General features: G+C 41.1%; 1 protein-coding gene and 1 long non-coding RNA gene across 5 annotated transcripts in view; one reads left to right on the forward strand and one right to left on the reverse strand.

The window, feature by feature from the left end:
- LOC119074761 (dmX-like protein 2) overlaps window positions 1-14,890 on the reverse strand; it is a 28,031-nt gene extending 13,141 nt beyond the window's left edge. For 2 of the 4 annotated variants that reach the window (XM_037181030.1, XM_037181028.1), the window contains exons 1-17: window positions 14,631-14,890; window positions 13,590-13,807; window positions 12,907-13,049; window positions 12,647-12,844; window positions 9,920-12,576; window positions 8,316-9,848; window positions 7,743-7,826; window positions 5,399-5,524; window positions 3,458-5,330; window positions 3,048-3,401; window positions 2,755-2,987; window positions 1,869-2,700; window positions 1,527-1,796; window positions 1,330-1,446; window positions 992-1,249; window positions 637-919; window positions 472-571 (exon numbers count right to left, since the gene is read on the reverse strand). In XM_037181030.1, coding sequence (XP_037036925.1) covers window positions 472-571; window positions 637-919; window positions 992-1,249; window positions 1,330-1,446; window positions 1,527-1,796; window positions 1,869-2,700; window positions 2,755-2,987; window positions 3,048-3,401; window positions 3,458-5,330; window positions 5,399-5,524; window positions 7,743-7,826; window positions 8,316-9,848; window positions 9,920-12,576; window positions 12,647-12,844; window positions 12,907-13,049; window positions 13,590-13,807; window positions 14,631-14,717 — 9,366 coding nt within the window. In that variant the 5' untranslated portion in view covers window positions 14,718-14,890. Of the gene's footprint in view, window positions 1-471; window positions 572-636; window positions 920-991; window positions 1,250-1,329; window positions 1,447-1,520; window positions 1,797-1,868; window positions 2,701-2,754; window positions 2,988-3,047; window positions 3,402-3,457; window positions 5,331-5,398; window positions 5,525-7,742; window positions 7,827-8,315; window positions 9,849-9,919; window positions 12,577-12,646; window positions 12,845-12,906; window positions 13,050-13,589; window positions 13,808-14,630 lie in introns of all 4 variants that reach the window. The other 2 variants (XR_005087245.1, XM_037181029.1) reach the window with 2 other exon arrangements.
- Window positions 14,891-15,880: 990 nt separating this feature from the next.
- Window positions 15,881-17,150, forward strand: part of LOC119074768 — a 33,993-nt gene continuing 32,723 nt past the window's right edge. The window contains exon 1 of the long non-coding RNA XR_005087246.1: window positions 15,881-15,891. This is a non-coding gene — a long non-coding RNA (uncharacterized LOC119074768). The remainder of the gene's footprint in view (window positions 15,892-17,150) is intronic.

A 17,150-nucleotide genomic window follows, 5' to 3' on the forward strand; every position in this document is an offset into this window, starting at 1 on the left:
TGTAGGCTACAAATGTGCATCCGGTCCATCGCTCTAAACTAGTGATTCAACGTCTGACACCAAACCAGTAAAAATTAGTGTGCGCCAATAACACTTAATTGGAGCTGTCCATAAATGACGTCCACTTTTACGGAGAAGGGGATTCTGTTCAAGTGTTACATGCCATGTTAAAAGTATGGTGGACGAAGGAGAAATTCGCAACACAGTGGACGCTATTTATGGACAGCCACATAGTTTCTGGGACTCTGATTGGAAATGAAAATCCTTCAAAAATTTCCCGATAAAACCGTAATATTCTGGGAATATTTTCTGAAAAATCTCAGTTCCAATAGCCCCATCCCGGTACGGTTTTCCATCATTAGTCAAGAGCACAATTTTGATGGTTTTAAGTTCAGCGAATTTTTATGTACAAAAACTTGCGGTGTTAACCAACAGAAAACAAAAATCACAAAATTAAATTTGAAAATATACCACAGACGCTCCTCGTCCGGATTGACCAGCAATGCCTGGCTGAGGACTTGCTGGCGTTGCGAAATTTTGTGCAGCATGAGATCCTTGACTGATTATATGTCTGCAAGAGCGAATTTCCATTGAATCATTGATGGGACGGAAAATTTATCTTCAAAATTGACTCACTTATCTGACGACGCTTGAATCATTAAGAAGCTGCTGGCTGGCAATGTGTCGACGTCCTTGTTCAAATTCATAATATCCAATTCACATTCATCCTCCAGCCAATTCGGTGATTCCAGCAACAACGATATGTCCATTTCTTGCACCTCTCTCGGTGTGGCCAGTGACAGCAGGCCGGGATTCGTTAAATTCAAACAGAATGCCGATATTGATTCTTGCTCTTTGTGAATGATTCGTACTGGTTCGGGTAAATTACTGTTCGCGTGCTGTGTAACATCACTGCTGGCTGTGTAATGGATTTAAGAAAACGAAACATTGAAATGGAAACTCAAATCTAACAAAAGTCGAGAGCATTAACCTCCTGGTGTTCCCAAATCAGCGCCAATCAACGACGGTGTCACTGAACTTGTTTCCGGAACGGATGTTTGTCGTTTCTTGCCGAACACAGCTCGTATGAATATTTCCTGAACGAGTTCTTGACGTACCAGATAGTTCCATAATCGTCTTGCCGGTGCTGCCGATCCCTGTATCGGACTGAACGGTGTATTGTGCTTTTCCAACAACGAACGGTATTTGTGAATCGCTGGACCTTTGGCTTCGGATTCCACGAAACATCCTAATCGGTTGATTGATTCAGTTAAAAATGTTCAAAATGTAAATGGCCTAAAAGAAGGCTCAGAGTCTCGGTCAAATTACCTGGAATAAAATCATTTGGTGCTGGACCTCTGTTCGCTAGATCGTCTTTGATGAGATCTTGCCAAATCGACAACGATCTCAAAATACCATGAATTAAAGGACTAGCTACGGGCAATTCTGAAAGGAATAATTTTCGTTTGTTTTTACGTCAAACATCCGATCGAAACGTTCAGTTATGTAATCTGTGTCACCTTCACCTTGCATTTCAATGCCGGCAATGTTAATGAATTCTTGCAATTGACTTTGTGCCAATTTCATAATGGCCAGACGCATAATGATCCAGGAATATGAATTTGGATTGGAATGTTCCGTATTTTCACGGCGATGTTTCTTCAACATTGCCGATGCTTGACTTGCTTTCGGATCGTTACTCAGCGGATCTGAAAATACATCCTCTTCATCGTTATCATCCTCCAGGTCGGAAGCTACTGAATCGGCCGAATCGTAGTCATCTTCGTCGGGATCAGCTGGTTATCGGTAACAGAAAGTCGATTTTCAATGAAAAACGAAACAAAATGGAAAAGCTCGTCTCTACTCACAAGAATGGGTCGGTTTGATCAAAAAGTACGATACCATCGACATCTCGGGCGACACGAACTGTTCGCGATAGGTCGGTTTGTCTTCTTTCATGTTTGGCGAGCCCGTGGAGCCGCTGAAGTGACCCAACAGTTTCATATTCAATTTAACACGTTGCTTGGTTATTGACTGTACAGCCGTCCAAACACTACTGTCAGCTGATGGACTATCAATGTTCTCCGCCTGTGCGTCCATCGAAGTCGACTGCTGTTGAATCAATTGCATTTGTGTGGTAGCTTTTCGCAACAGTTTCTTAATGCCACCACCATACAAATAGGCCCACGTTGCGTTGGAGAACTTTTGACCAGCTAACCGGTAGAGTATGTGGCAATCACAGGTGGCCAAGCCATAGACTAGCAAAGACATAAATGTGGCCATAAATGCTTCACATAGCAAAACATTCAATCGTGGTGTGTCCTCGTCTTTTTCACGTGCTAACAACGCTCGCAGATTGGTCACACCCGGCCACTTTGATGGTGATGTGCTCACTGTTACCGGCTCGTCAGTGGAGTATTTCCTTCTCCTCTGATTACCGGCATTGGCCATCAAATGCGAACTCTGACAATTTGCATTTAAGCGGGCTAATGTTTCCATTCCAGGCGACTGAAAACCATTCACGTCGGGCGCTTGTTTCACGATGAAGTTATCCGAATCACACAGCGATTGATAGATACATGCAGACAGTGCTACAGCCAAATCGCGCAGTACAAAAATTTCGCAAGAACCGTTAGCATTGAAACCGATTGGCGGCGTACGAAGATCGACAATGGTTTGCAGCATATCATGTGCATGAGACTGCAAAATTGATTCGGTTAAAATAGGCGTTTAAAGTATGGCTGATTGATGTACCTGAAGATATCGGATCGGATCAGCAATGACCGTTTTATTTCCAGCAACACATGCACTCAGCAATGGTAACGTTGTGGGGAATGGCAGTGGACTAAGCAATTGTTGTTGTGTCTTTTCTTGTTGTAACTCTTGCAGTAGTAAGACTAGCTCCATGCGTACTGAAGCTAAACCTCCACCACTTGCGCCATGCAACGAACAGTAGCTCAGCAATGTTCGTAGAAGTGTTTCATTAGCTGAAAAACAGAAACAAAATTTTTTACCGTCATGTCATCGCTCACAACAACGTCACATACCTTTCAGCCAACGTTTCCTTCTAGCAGCTCGATGAACTTTCGCTTCAAAATCTAGCTTTTCTTGCATAAGAATCTCATGAAGTGTGGGTCTTTCATTTGCAGGTCTCGTATTTGACGCTGAAGTATCTCGATCCACCTGTGACTGTTCATTAACGTCTTCCGTTGTAGTGATATCCACGTCAGCGCTGCTATAGCTACATAACTGTCGTAATGCTTCGACTTCCTTTTCCAACCAAACGTACAGCTGATACCTCAGCTGCCCTCCATCGACTTCAAAACCGGTAGCTAAGGTTGACAATTCTTCCATCAAGATTTTCAGACATGCCACGAACTTGAGTTGCTGTGCCATAATGTCTTCAGAAGAAGTAATTTTTAGCAAAGGCGGAGATGTTTGAACAAAATCAACTTACCCAATTCGGTGCGTGTACTGTCTGTATCACTGTTCGCAATCGATTTAGGCTCGGCACTAGTCTCCTTCGCGTCTAACTTCAATCCCAAACCAGTGTCGCTTCCGTCATCATCATCGTCGGATTTGTTGTCATCATCCCAATCCAATTTCAACTCATCATTATCGGCTTTCGAAACCGGTGCACCCCAATCAAATGAATCTGCCTTTTGTGGCGCACTCCAGTCAATTGACGATGCCTTCTCTGGTGCACTCCAATCGTAGTCTCCATTTGAAGCTTTGGTTTCTTTAGGCTTTTCGGAATGTCCCCAATCCAATATGCCGCTGTCTATCTGTGCCGTATGTTTTTCATCATTGGGACTAGCCATTGCACTGCCCGTTTCCGGTTCGATCACCTTTGACGGTAATTTGCTTAACACTTCGAGAGCCAGAGCAGGACAGCCAGCTTTGAAATGGCCATGTGCGGTTGTAAAGTACAATTGTCGTTCAAGTGGCGTAATCGAATCTTCTATCAGAACCTGTTTGTCACCACCACTTTTCGATGCTGGTCCATCTCCGCTATAACTGAAACCGGATAGAACAACTTGCGCTTTCTTCTTCTCTTGCGCTGTGGATGCAATGTACTGTCGAATCAGCAACGGATGCGTACGTAGATAAATGTAGAAATTGAAAACATTCGGATTGGCCGCCTGCGATTCTGATCGCATCAAAGGATCGTCATCAATGTATGCTGGATGATTGTGGCCGACGTTGTTCAGCAGAAGTGTATTTAAACTTCCCGAGTAGTCTTTCAGAATCCACAATGCCATTGATCGTAAAAATGGATCCGGATGGGCCATCGATATGTCCTGGTTGTTGCCTTCTTTATCGCAGCCCAATATCTCCTCGTACAACAATTTTTTGTAATTTGGCGGTGTCGCATCGTGTTCACCCTCGTATAATCGCGTGATTATCAAAGCCAATTGCAGATCGTCCAGTTTCGTCAAGCACACTTCAATCGCATCGCTCAATGAATTCGCCAACAGGAAAAATGCAACAGCATGCTCAAATCTTTGTTTTCCCAGCAGGGCGAATGCGTTTTTCAATGCCGCCTTCCTCCAACGATCTTCGTTGAAATTGTGAGCGAAAAATTCGGTCATTTTTTCGTCTTTATGCGATCGAAACAGGCCCCAAACTAACGATTTCTTCTTCATTGCAATGTAGTAAATGGCCGCGTCTAAGGGATCCTGTTTGGCTTGATATGCAGCTTTTGCCAATCGTTCCACGCATAGTCTCAACAAAGTATTATTCCTCAGCCACCAGCCGACGCCCAATTCCTTTAACGTTGACCATTTCACTTGATTCTTCGCATACGATGGAATCAAATTGAGCATTTCTTCCTCGGACTCGGAATGGAATGCCCACACGACATTTGACGTACCGACGCCTTGCTTTTGGAACTGTGTTCGCTGAACAAGCGGCAAGCATCGCAGTAAGTATGTAAAATGTTTCATAGCCAGCAAAAAGCGTAGTCCACAATCGTCCAACGAATCCGACGAAACGCTGTCTTGCGGCACTCCGGTTAAATTCTCTTTGGCTATGGCTGTCTTTGCCGCATCATTCAAGAAACGCTCAGCAAAATCTGTGTTACAAGTGGCAACTGTATCGGCCAACGCAAGCAAATGCATTTGATCCAATGATGACAGACCGGGTAGATGTGTATGTGTCAACAAACGTGATAATAGTTGACCTTGCCGGGGACCGAAATGCGATAACGATTGCCGTTCCGGTATCGAGGAACGACGGTCGAAGCGTTGACGCTTCTCCGATTCGTCTTCAAGCAAATCATCCAATGATTCGTCACCATCCAGATTGTCATCAAATAGTTCGTTGTAATCCTGCATTTAGATTTCATTGGCTGTGAGTAAAGATAAAAGGATTTTCGATTGATGTGATGACGACTAACCTTCGATTCCTCTTTTTTCTTCGTAGAATTTCCGGACACTTCTTTGTCGGCAGCTAATAGAGTCCATAACGGCAGTGGAGGAATTGACGTTATTTCTGCATAGTCCAATGTAAGTTCTTCGGGCATCTTTAGATCATGCGGAAAAGAAATTATTATTTTCAGGTTCTTTCCTACAGTTTTTATTTATAATTCCCAAATATTGATAGTTACCAATAGTCGAGAGACAACACTACATAAACTCTTATCTATTGTATATACATTCAGATGAAGCTAATAGCTCCGACCTCTAGTAAACGTGACAAAATAAACTTTGCTCAGATAATTAAAGGATGAAGCAACTTTGCACTTTTCTTAGGTATTACGAAAATACGTTTGCTTCAGGTGATTTACCACCTGGTCCATTCATACAAACACACTGTTTGCCACAGTTAGTGTGATTGTACATATATATATGAGTGACCCGACCCAGCAAAAGTAAACTTAGACAAAAATTCGATTGACACGTACAGAAAGTGCTTCCATCCCTCAATAAATTTTGGATTATGTCTCAGCAATTTGTCGTATAATTTCACAATCCAAAAAATGTAATGAAACATCAAATTAACTACAAATCATGGAAGTCTACAAAATTCCTAGAATGTTTCAAGGAAAATTGAAAGAAGAAATTGCAAACGTTGAAGAGGCCAATAAAATGTAATTACTACAAAGCCGGCAACGCTTTGCTCGAATTTTAATTTACTCGATTGCGCCTATCAAATGGAAAGCTTCGGCTTACAAAATTCGTGTAAAGTCTAAGTCATGCAAAAAACGTAAATTTATTTTTTACTATTTCAATGTAGTCTGCCGGTACTTCGACGTGAAGTACCTATATGTAATATATGAAAGAGATGTTTCAAAGTGTATGTGCGTGTTGCGTAAGTTTATGGCTTTTTTAAAGTTTGGCCTTTAAAAAATCTTATAAAATTTTGCAAAACATTTGAATATCAACCAAATTCTTTTCCAAATTTGCTTTTTTGCCAACTGAGCCACTCATAAAAACAATCTGTTTATATGAATGAACCAGCTGTGATAACATCTGTAGCAAACTTAGAAACAAAGGCTGGCATTAACTGCGAAATTAACTGTACGTACAGTAAACGTCAAACGTTAAAATATGAATTTACTTCCGCTGTTTTCCAGCTCTATACAGCTCGAAACAAGTATATAAGCCGTTTTGTTTGTATAAGTGGACCAGCTGAAGCACATTCATGTCTAATTTTCACTAGCCTTCGCTGTATCAACAAAGGATAAAAAATTGAGATAAAGCCAAAACCATGTTGAGCATCTTAAGAATCCATTGTACCTTGTGCTCCAGTAATATCAACTGAAAATGACTACGATGGCTACCCTCACCACAACATCAAAAACAAACATTGTTGAACAAGAACATGCACCAAATGTAATTTTTTCGCCGCTGTTTCCTCATGTTCATTTGAACTCTCGATAGGGGAGTCGAAAACAAACATAAGCAAGCAGTGGCTCCCTCATACATGTTTCTGATAGGTAAATAAGTTTCTGTCTAATGACTCCATAGTGTTTTTATACCCGCGTGTGCAAATAATGTTTTCATTCCTGTATCCAAATCCGACTTTACGATTTTTTCCTGTATCCACTAAAATTCGACCAAATTTCGCGATAATAATGTTGGGATTTTCCGGTATAGAATTTTTTAGTTTTACATACAATTCTCGATCGCACGGACCGATTGCCAGTTTTTTGGTATCTTCCCTATTACTAGTAATTTCTCGATTTCGGTCCATTTCCCGATTTCCAGCAATTTCCGGTAATTTCCCAATTTCCGGTAATTTGACAATTTCCGGTAATTTCCCAATTTCCGGTAATTTCACAATTTCCGGTAATTTCACAATTTCCGGTAATTTCACAATTTCCGGTAATTTCACAATTTCCGGTAATTTCCAGATTTTCGGTTATTCTGCAATCATTCTCTGATTTCCCGAATTCTAGTTATTTTCCAGCTTCTTTTATCCTTTTCATTATTTCTTCCAGCTGGGTCGGGTAGATTTTCCGGCTTTTCGAAAAAAAAATAATCGCGGCATCATACCGACAAGGATACACATTATTTGCGCACGCGTTTATACCTATCAGAAGCATGTAAAATCGATTTCGTCAACTATTACTGTACTACCCCATTTAACGACAATAAAAAGCACAACAAAATCGAGGAAAGTTACGATACGAAAAGAGTGACAAAACAACACAAGATTACAAATTAAAAAAAAAGGAAAATTTGGAAGAAAAAAAATTTCTTTTTGTTTTTTTTTTCTTCTTCGTCAATTTATCGAACCTGTGTCATCGATCCTCGCTGTTCTAATGGGCTACTAGCGCCGACATGGCTCACCGATAACGTTCGAGATCGGGACCAAGCTCGCTGTAAATAATGGTTTGTCTTTTGTGATGATGATTTTTCAAAAAAAAAGTGAATTTTGTAAATAAAAAAAAGTTTTTTTTCTCTTTCATGCAATATGTAACACCGACCATCGGTTGATGGTACCAACTCTCCCAGATATAATACACGAAACGTGATGCTCTCCCGATGTATAACGATGACAATGATTATTGTACAAATAATTTGGTTAGAGATAGACAGGAATAGCCAGCAAATTAAAAACAAATCGTCAAATTGTGATAGTTACGATGTGATCGTTTAAATACAAAACAAATGTTAAGTAATCGGACTTGAGACTATTGGTTAGCACACGTCCGCGGTTACAAATATCAATTCTAAGAACTCAAAATAATTGCTGCAATTGGTGTGTGTGTGAAAAAAACCAAAGAAAAGTGAACAACTGGCCAACCAAGTCAACAAAAATCAAATACTTTTCCGTCAAAATTTCTTACATTCTACAGTTAGACTTACCTGTCTGCTCAAACTTTCCTCGTCGGTGCCACCAGTATTCCGAATCGCATACGTTCCGCTGATGCATCTCACCAAATGCGCCAATATCGCTTTCACCCAACGTATTTTACCGGAATTCAGTAATTCCATCAACTGTTTGGGATGATATTGCGGCAGTACCGGACACGCAATCCTGGACGCTTCGAACAGTCCAAAATCGGTCATATAATCATGTGCATTCGACTGCTCCGTTGTGGGTGCAATGGCTGCAGTGGAACCACCCAATTTCTTCTTTTTCTCGCTGGATAGCATTTGTAAATTCATCGAACTGACACGCGACATTAGTGGCATGGACGAAACGTTGGCCAAACGACGTTGACTATTTTCGTTGGCCATGTGACGTAGGTCCTCGTCGCGTAGATTGCGAGTGTCCATCAAATCTTCGACGCTGATGTTTGATTGTTGATTTTTATTGGATTTCCATTGTGAATAGACGTGCATTTCGCTGTCCATGCCCACAACCAAAATACCGTCTCGCACCCAGGACATTTGCATTGGTAATGGTGGCAGGCCGTCGGCACTGCTTAATTCAATTTGTCGCAGTTTCATCCAACGAATTTCATCGTTGAAATGCGGTTGTGCCAAGGAGCTTGCCTTTCGTAATATTGGACGGTTGGTGGATTGGGATTCTTTCATGGCCTTGATGTTTGCTTGCGCTAAATCTGAAGAAACGGGTGTGTACAAAAGGATTTTACTTCCAACGGCTACGGTCAAAATGTGAGATCCGTCTTCCTTTGATACCCAGTCAAGTTGAACCAAATGTTTCTGCGTCAATGGGCACGTATTGCCATTCTCGATAATACTCTTACGTAACGACTGCAATGTACTGAAACTAGGAACCGCCAACAGTCCTCCACTCGGCTTAGATAAACCGTCCGGTGTCACGTCACCATTGCGAGGCGATCGATTCTCTTGATCGTGGGTGAACGTTTGAATCACTTGTGTTAAACGTTGCTTCTTAAGCATCAATCGATTGTCCTGCTGCAATACACTCAAGTCCAAATGTGGATCGATGTTGATTCGTGGCAAATGGACGTTTCTTAGGTGGATGGTATCCTCTAATATCCATTCACTACCACCACTGCTTTCGCATTCGTAAATTGCAACGCACAAATTCACATAACGGGAATCTGGATCGCCTTTGTGTGGTCGCGTAAACGATTTTCCATATTTGTATGCACAGGCAATGCGACCGGAATATGCGGCACTTATATGAAGTGGCTGCCCTCGAATTTCGATTGTTGATTCTCGGTCACGGCTCAGCATATCCCATTCACACCATTCGTATTTTATGTCGTCTTCCATGTCCGATGCTGATGTGCTCTTTGTCACTTTGCAACGCCAGAAACGGGATGTTGAATCGGAACAAGCGGTAACTATGATGTATGGGGCAAAGCATGCTGGATATATCGATGATGAGCTCAGATGGCCAGCAGCTGGTGCAGCATGAACGACATCAACACCGTCAGGTAATGGCAATTCTTGGGTGCATACCTAGATAGGAGATGGAAAACTGTGTGTGAGAAATGGTTTCTGAAGGGTCTTACTCGACAAAGTTCATTTACCTTGGTTGTAGTGATTTTAACATGCGGAGCTTCAGCATGGTTTTCGTTCTGAAAACCGCTTGGTGGTGGTCCAACTACTGACGGTCTTGGTCCTGGTTCCGGATCATCCAAATCTTGCACTAAATTACTATCCGGAACATACATTGCACTTTCCGACATATCACTTGCTTGAGGCTGAGAAGCAATGACAATCCGCCACATGTGTATGGTACTGCCGTTGTGTGTTCGTTCAATCAAAACAATGTAAAATGGTTCCTCGAATATGGCATTCTGCTGCAGGTCAACCATTGCGCCCATTTGCGTTTCCATGAAGCCAATGTCATTGACCGTAGCGTTCATCACATTCGGTTTCAGCTCGTTCCGTTCACCAGTCACCAACTGTTCTTGGAACACATGCAAAAATTGTGTGTTCTGCCAATCGTGGGTTGCATCTGCAATTCCATCCAATTGAATAATGCAACCGGGTCTCGCTGTCGACTGTTGGGAAACGATTTTTATTTTGTTATGCACGGACGTCTGTTGCATTCCATTTTCGGATGAACATGCAGTCGATAGTGAGATCATCGAATCCATAATTCTTGATCGTCGTTCGGAACTCGAAATTTCAGCCAATAACGTTCTAGCGTCGATCACTGCTTGATAAACACGTAGACATTCACCGTCACTGGCAACGAAACAGGCCGACGGTGAGTTACTTAAACTGCCTAGGGTAGTGCTTGGCAACAATGTCGGTATCCATGCAACATTGCTGAAAGCGGATATTTCCAACGAATTGATTCGAGCTAATTCACTAACACCGCCCGACTGCGATAATGGTCCCACAGCATCGACTCGCCATAAAATTAACTCCGAACAGAATCCCAGCGGAACACAAACATCTTTGCCGCGGGCATGTGAATCCGGTGAATATTTGCCAGGTACAGATGGAGATGTGGTTGGTATCTCTGGAATGTTATGATGTGATGTTGTCAACAGTAGCGGTAAAACGGGATGGCATGTAATGTCATTGACGCGGAATCGATGACCCGATGCACGTGATACGTGACCGATGCTTAATACTTGGGTGAATTTTGTCTTGTCAGCAAATGTCAGTTGCCACAGATTCAATGTTCCGTTCGAGTGTTTCGTCACCATCGATATAGTGGGTGAGGGTGGTGATGTAACAATGTCAGACGACGAAATACCAGACTCTTGGGCTTCGTTCGAAACATTCGTATGGCTTTCCCCAGTTTTTGGCTCGTTCGTCTCGTCCTCATTCTCATTCGGCTGCTTCGAGGGCCATTCGTTTTCTTGTTCCTCTAGCACGCTCGGAAGTGGTGTTATATCTGCAGCCCCATCTGCAGGGGGAGCAAGATTTCCATTCGTTGCAGCCGTTGTTGGCTTTACTCCTTTTACCATTTCCTTGAAATGCAGCAAATTACCGCCAGTGTTGTATAAACTGACAGTTGTCGACATAGACATTGCATCCCCTAAAGGAAATCCAGATGGAATGCGTGTGGAAAAGGATACTTGGGCTTGACGAAATGCGCCTGGATGAAATTCGTCTAGCCACTCGACCACCCAAATCAAATAACTTCCATCGATGGGATGAATTGAGAATAGTAAATCGGGACTGTGGTGCCAGTCGCGCAGGAGACAATCAATTTTCATGTCTAGCGAATCGGTAACATTGTGTTGCGGAACATGATCGGTTGCTAACGAATTCAGTGATGTTGTGTTCGATATCGAATGATGACTTGTCACACCAGGTTGAGATCCAGCTCCAACACCCGATGATTTCACCGAATGATGGGAGAAATGCTCGTCACTGTTACTCTCGTCATGCGAATACGATTTGTGGCCTTTGCCGAATTTTTTCTTCGGTTCATCGGCATGATGGTCCTCGATCACATCATTTGCAGCTTCCGACTGAGCTTCACTGTGCCCATTCGACATTCCAGCCATTTGATCTTTTTCTATAACCTTCTTTGCCAGTTCTTGTAGAATTGCTTCAGCCTGAAGCGTAAAGTGCATTTCCTTGTTGTTCAACCAATGCAGAATGAAATTTGGTTTATTCGATGGATCTGAAGATTCCATTGATGGAACTAATGGAATGTCAGTTTCAGCATTAATGGAAGCAGCTAAATGAAAGTGCAATCCTGGTGTCACTCCCGTGCCGTGATAACCATAAGAATGAAAATCGTGAACACTGTACGTGGACGGAAGCGATGGTATCGGCGAATGTCCAATGTTTGTGCCGGCACCAGGACCACCGAACGCTGCTCCAAAGCCAAGCATTCCAGCACCAACGGAATTTTTAGCATGTCGTCGTATGTGAAAACAGGTCTTCATATGCTTCAAGCGTTGCATAAACCGATGCTTGTGACGGTGCGTGCGAAATTTCGGATTCTGTGTGGCCAGTGGATCGAATTGATTCATATTCACTAAGCCGTCGTCCGGTAAAACCGTTTCAATCCAAATTCGACATATATTGTCCAGGCAAGATGTTACAAGCATATTGGACACGGAACCTTTCGGCATGTATCTGCTGGTCTTGCGCCAAGACAGATGCGTTATCGCGCGCGGATGAGCTATGTAAACAAAGCCGTAGTTGTATTCAACGTTGACCTGGCTCATCGACGCAAACTGACTGTCCAGACTTTTAGCTGGGAATAGCACTGCAGATTGGAAAAGAAATTTAGTCCACCGGAACCATGGAATGGAAATGGTTTTCCGCGCAATACTTACAGTGCTTGTTTTCATACCAAACTTTAACGAGCCTATCACTTTTACCGGACGTTGCGAATAGTGTACCATCTGGACTGAATGCCATATGGTGCACCGGAGTGGCAGTGTGACATTTCCATACACATTCCCAGCCACTTTCAGTTTCTTCTTCAGCGGGCGGTGTCCGCGGATCACGGTCACCAATTTCGAATGTGACAACTGTCAAATTGATACGGACGGTTAGTTGGTGTTACAATTTCGAATGGACAACATGTTCTTACCATTTGGTTCCTCTTCTTTAGTTGTTATTTTCTCGTGCCACATTTGAATCTTTACGCCACCGGTCAACAGTCTGGTTCCTTCCAAATTCCATGACAGCGAGCTGATGTGCGAACTCGCTTGTAAGCTGCCAGTTTGCACCCATCTAACGAATGAATAGCAAAGATCTCCATTAGTATCGACTGTGTTAAAGTGACGCGATGAAAACGACGACGCTCATACATTCAACATTCAAACAAGGCATGACACACTTGTTGCATAAACAGCAACAATCCGCATAATCGTAAAAAAATGCGAACTGGTGTGTGTAAATTGGCGATCGTGAACGTCGTTTGTTCCTCATTATTATTCACTCCGTGTCTTGTGCGTTATTGATGAACATCAACGACGACAACGACAACAACACATTTTATCTAAGCTAAACCTAGCAATATTTAGAAATGATTTTCCTTATCTCCGTTTCTCTATATTGATGTGTGTCTTTTATCAGTACACTTGGTCTATAATCAACTCGCCAAAAAATGTGTGAATTACACATCAAATCTCATGCCAAGTCTATTGTTTGAATTGTTTTTTGAATGTAGATTTATGATCGAATGGTGGTGGGGATAGAGGAAAAACGATTTTTTTTTCGTATTTTCGACGCAATAACATCGACGACATAGATATTAAATTCGTGTCTCACCTGTACTCTAAACCGTGTGACGGTGATGTATCACTATGTATCAATGGTGTCGGCTCGAATATGCACACCTTATCTTCATAGGCAGCGGCAATTTTTCCCGTATCGGTGCTGCAATCCAATGCCGATATACGAATGTAATTATGTGTGGCTCCTGGGATTATTTGAACCCGTTCGAATGTACTGGCTAAAATAACGATGTTACATCCAGCTGCGTATGCCTATATATTACGTCGATGGAAAACGAGTCATTTTTAATATTTAATTAGTTGTTAGACAGAACAACACTAAAACAACAACAGAAAATAAAAACATCGGCAACAACAAAACCTGTGCATACTAAATATGGTTGTGTTGTCAATGTCTTATTATAGTATATTGAAAGGAAAATAGTCAGGTTGTAAGAAAATCAATAGACGAACGAAATGTGATTGACTAAATTGAGATCGATTCAATAAACGAAAATCAAATTCAAAACAATTTTATCAACGACACTTAATCGTATATGTCCACTATACATGAAAGTTTTCATAAACAAGATGTTGGTGAATGTATATGTGTATAGAGCCAGTCAGCTGACTAGGCCAACATATATTAAAACTAAAATATGCTAATTGTCCGATATATCCAATTCAAACTGGGTCTGGGTGCGTTTTTAACCACACTCTTAAAATATCGTCAGAATTAATAGCTTGAGACAATCAAAGACGACAATCTACGATATTATAAGTTGAAGTAGGTGTACGATATAAGCTAGGAAAATTTTCGTTTTTCGTCATTAGGAGAATAAAAGACGGTTCTGTATGTCGTCCATATTACAAATTCTAATATTTTTATTGAAGGATTTTCATTTTTCAACAATTCGTTCACGGTAATTGTCGAATGACGATCACTGTTAACGAATTGAAATCGAACTGAATGCCTCCATTGCACATAATCAACCGAAAATCGAATTCATTCATCAGTGGATCGATCAAGATAATGGGAAAATTAAAAGGGCAAAGAAGAGAAAAAAAAAGTTGAAAAATCGAAAACGACACTCACAGTAAATGGAACCCCTTCAACGGAACCAATCGCAAAACATTTGTCGCCAGCATTACAAGCGCCACTCAATATTTGATGGCAATCCATGTTAAGATGACCAACACTTTTTCACTCTAATTTAAATTATATTGCACATTATTTTATAAACATTTTTTTTCGTCGATATTGTCAGCCAAAAATAAAGAAAGAGTAAAATTTTCACTTTACACTAAAAGAGACTTGACATTCAATGACATACCACAGACATTTTGGAAAAAAAATTGTTCGACTTTTCGGCGATGTGTAAACCATACCATTTCAATTGGAAATTGGTGGGAAATTTAAACAAAATATAAGTTTTGTAATGATCACGGTGCTGCTGATGCAACAAAACATTTTATGTCTACTTTAGGCTTCCTAGGTTCAACTAACAATTCTTACTTCTTACTGAAAATGATAGACAACAACAATATTGACGCCATAAGTATCGCTTCCTTATATGAGAATGGAAGACTTTAAACGTTGACGTTTAAGTTTTTATAAGCCTGGCTCTTCTACCCTATATCGGCCAACATCACTAACGGTCGTTTCTCCGATATCTCAGGAACTACGAATCGATTTTGATAAAAAAAATTCCTCTGAAAGGTAAAAAAAATAATAAATTTTGAGCCTGACGTAAAATCAATGGACAGGAAGATAAAACTGAAAAGCCTCTAGAGAATACCGATGAATATAAACCACCCAGGTATGGTCTAACGTCACCTCGGAGGAAATAACGATTTTAAAAACGGATTATAACGCACCCATTTTCATATTATTTTGACAAAAATAATGAGTGCGTTCATGATAAATCGACTAATTTTGTAGAATCGGCCATACCTGCTATGTAAATTCTTGGAGAATTCGACTAAAAATGCTCAAAATTCATTACTTTTCTACCTTTCAGGGGAAACAACATTACCAAAATCGGTTCAGTTGTTCCTGACATATCGGAGATTCGCCCTTTAGTGATGTTGCCCATGAAATATTTCCTAAATAAATTGGATTTGACGTGCTACACGATTCTTCCTTCAAGTGGCCTCAAATACGAAGTATTAACACGCACTCTACTGCGTCATGCGCAGATAAATCAAAGTATATAAACACTGAAGGTAGCAATGAAAGTAAATAGATAGGTATGGCCAAACGTTCAAATTTGTTCTAGCCGGAGCACATACGGATTTGCATGGCGCCACCTCAAACGAACTCATTTCTAGTGCAAATTTCCACTAGAAATGAGTTCGTTTGAGGTGGCGCCATGCAAATCCGTATGTGCTCCGACTTGTATGGACTGGCCATACCTACTTATACCAGCGTTACAATAGTACCACTCTTTGTTGGTTTTTCTAATTCCGATTCTATTCGTATGAAAAACTTCCAAGTTTACAAGTGGAGATATTTATTGAAAAACGATCTTTTCCAGACAATAATTTGATGAGAAGTGAGAAAAACTATTCAACCCAAAGCATACTAAATCATAACGAAAGACTACTTGATTTATACAAGTATCTGAACACACAACTAAATTCAACACTCTTTTAGTTCCACTTTTTCGTAAAAGGAAAAAGTGGAACTATCTTCACGCCGCATATATGCAGCGTTACAATAGTTTCACTTTTTTAGTTCCACTTTCCTTATACAAGTGGAACTATTGTAACGTTGCATATATGCAGCGTTACAATAGTTCCACTTTTTCCCTTTTACGGAAAAAAGTGGAACTAAAAGAGTGGTACTATTGTAACGCTGGTGTATATCAATTCAATACACATGCGTACAACATGCTGTAATAGTTATTTGTGTATCTGTTTTGGACGATTGTTTTTAGGCAATTTCGCGAGTTGTAGCCCGAACGAAGTGAGGGCTACATGCGAAAGTGCCTAAAATCAATCGTCCAAAACAGATACTCAAAAAAATTTTCATGTAAGGGGTCGAAAACCCGAGAAAAATCTCGAAACTCCCCCATTTTCGGCCCCGACACATGAAAATATATGTATTGGCGTCAAACGAAATTCACCTTAAAGTCGGGATCCGTATTTCTTGCTATTCCCTGAGGGACTGCGCTACCTTCAGTGTTTATATACTTTGAGATAAATAGCATAATTTATTAAGTTTAAGAACGTGCAAATTGTTTCTTCTTCTTAAACTAAACTCAAGGTGGGCTTCGTTTGTTACCATAGTTTTATTCGTCATGTGGAATGTATTCCATATTAGTCTAGTCGATAAGGGCAAACGTTTACCAATGGTTATTTGTGTACCCGTTTTGGACGATTGATTTTAGGCAATTTCGCGGATTGTAGGCCGAACGAAGTGAGGCTTACAAGCGAAAGTGCCTTAAATCAACCGTCCCAAACAGGTGCACATGTAAGTTTTCATGCAGAGGGCCGGAAACCCGAGAAAATTCGAAAAATTGCCCTCATTTTCGGCCCCGAAGCATGAAAAATCAGTTGCTCTAACAGCACTTAAATTGGTTGGTGAAATTTAGTGAAATGTTTCTCAATATAT

Source organism: Bradysia coprophila, unplaced genomic scaffold (genome assembly GCF_014529535.1).
Source record: "Bradysia coprophila strain Holo2 unplaced genomic scaffold, BU_Bcop_v1 contig_151, whole genome shotgun sequence".
NCBI lineage: Eukaryota > Metazoa > Arthropoda > Insecta > Diptera > Sciaridae > Bradysia > Bradysia coprophila.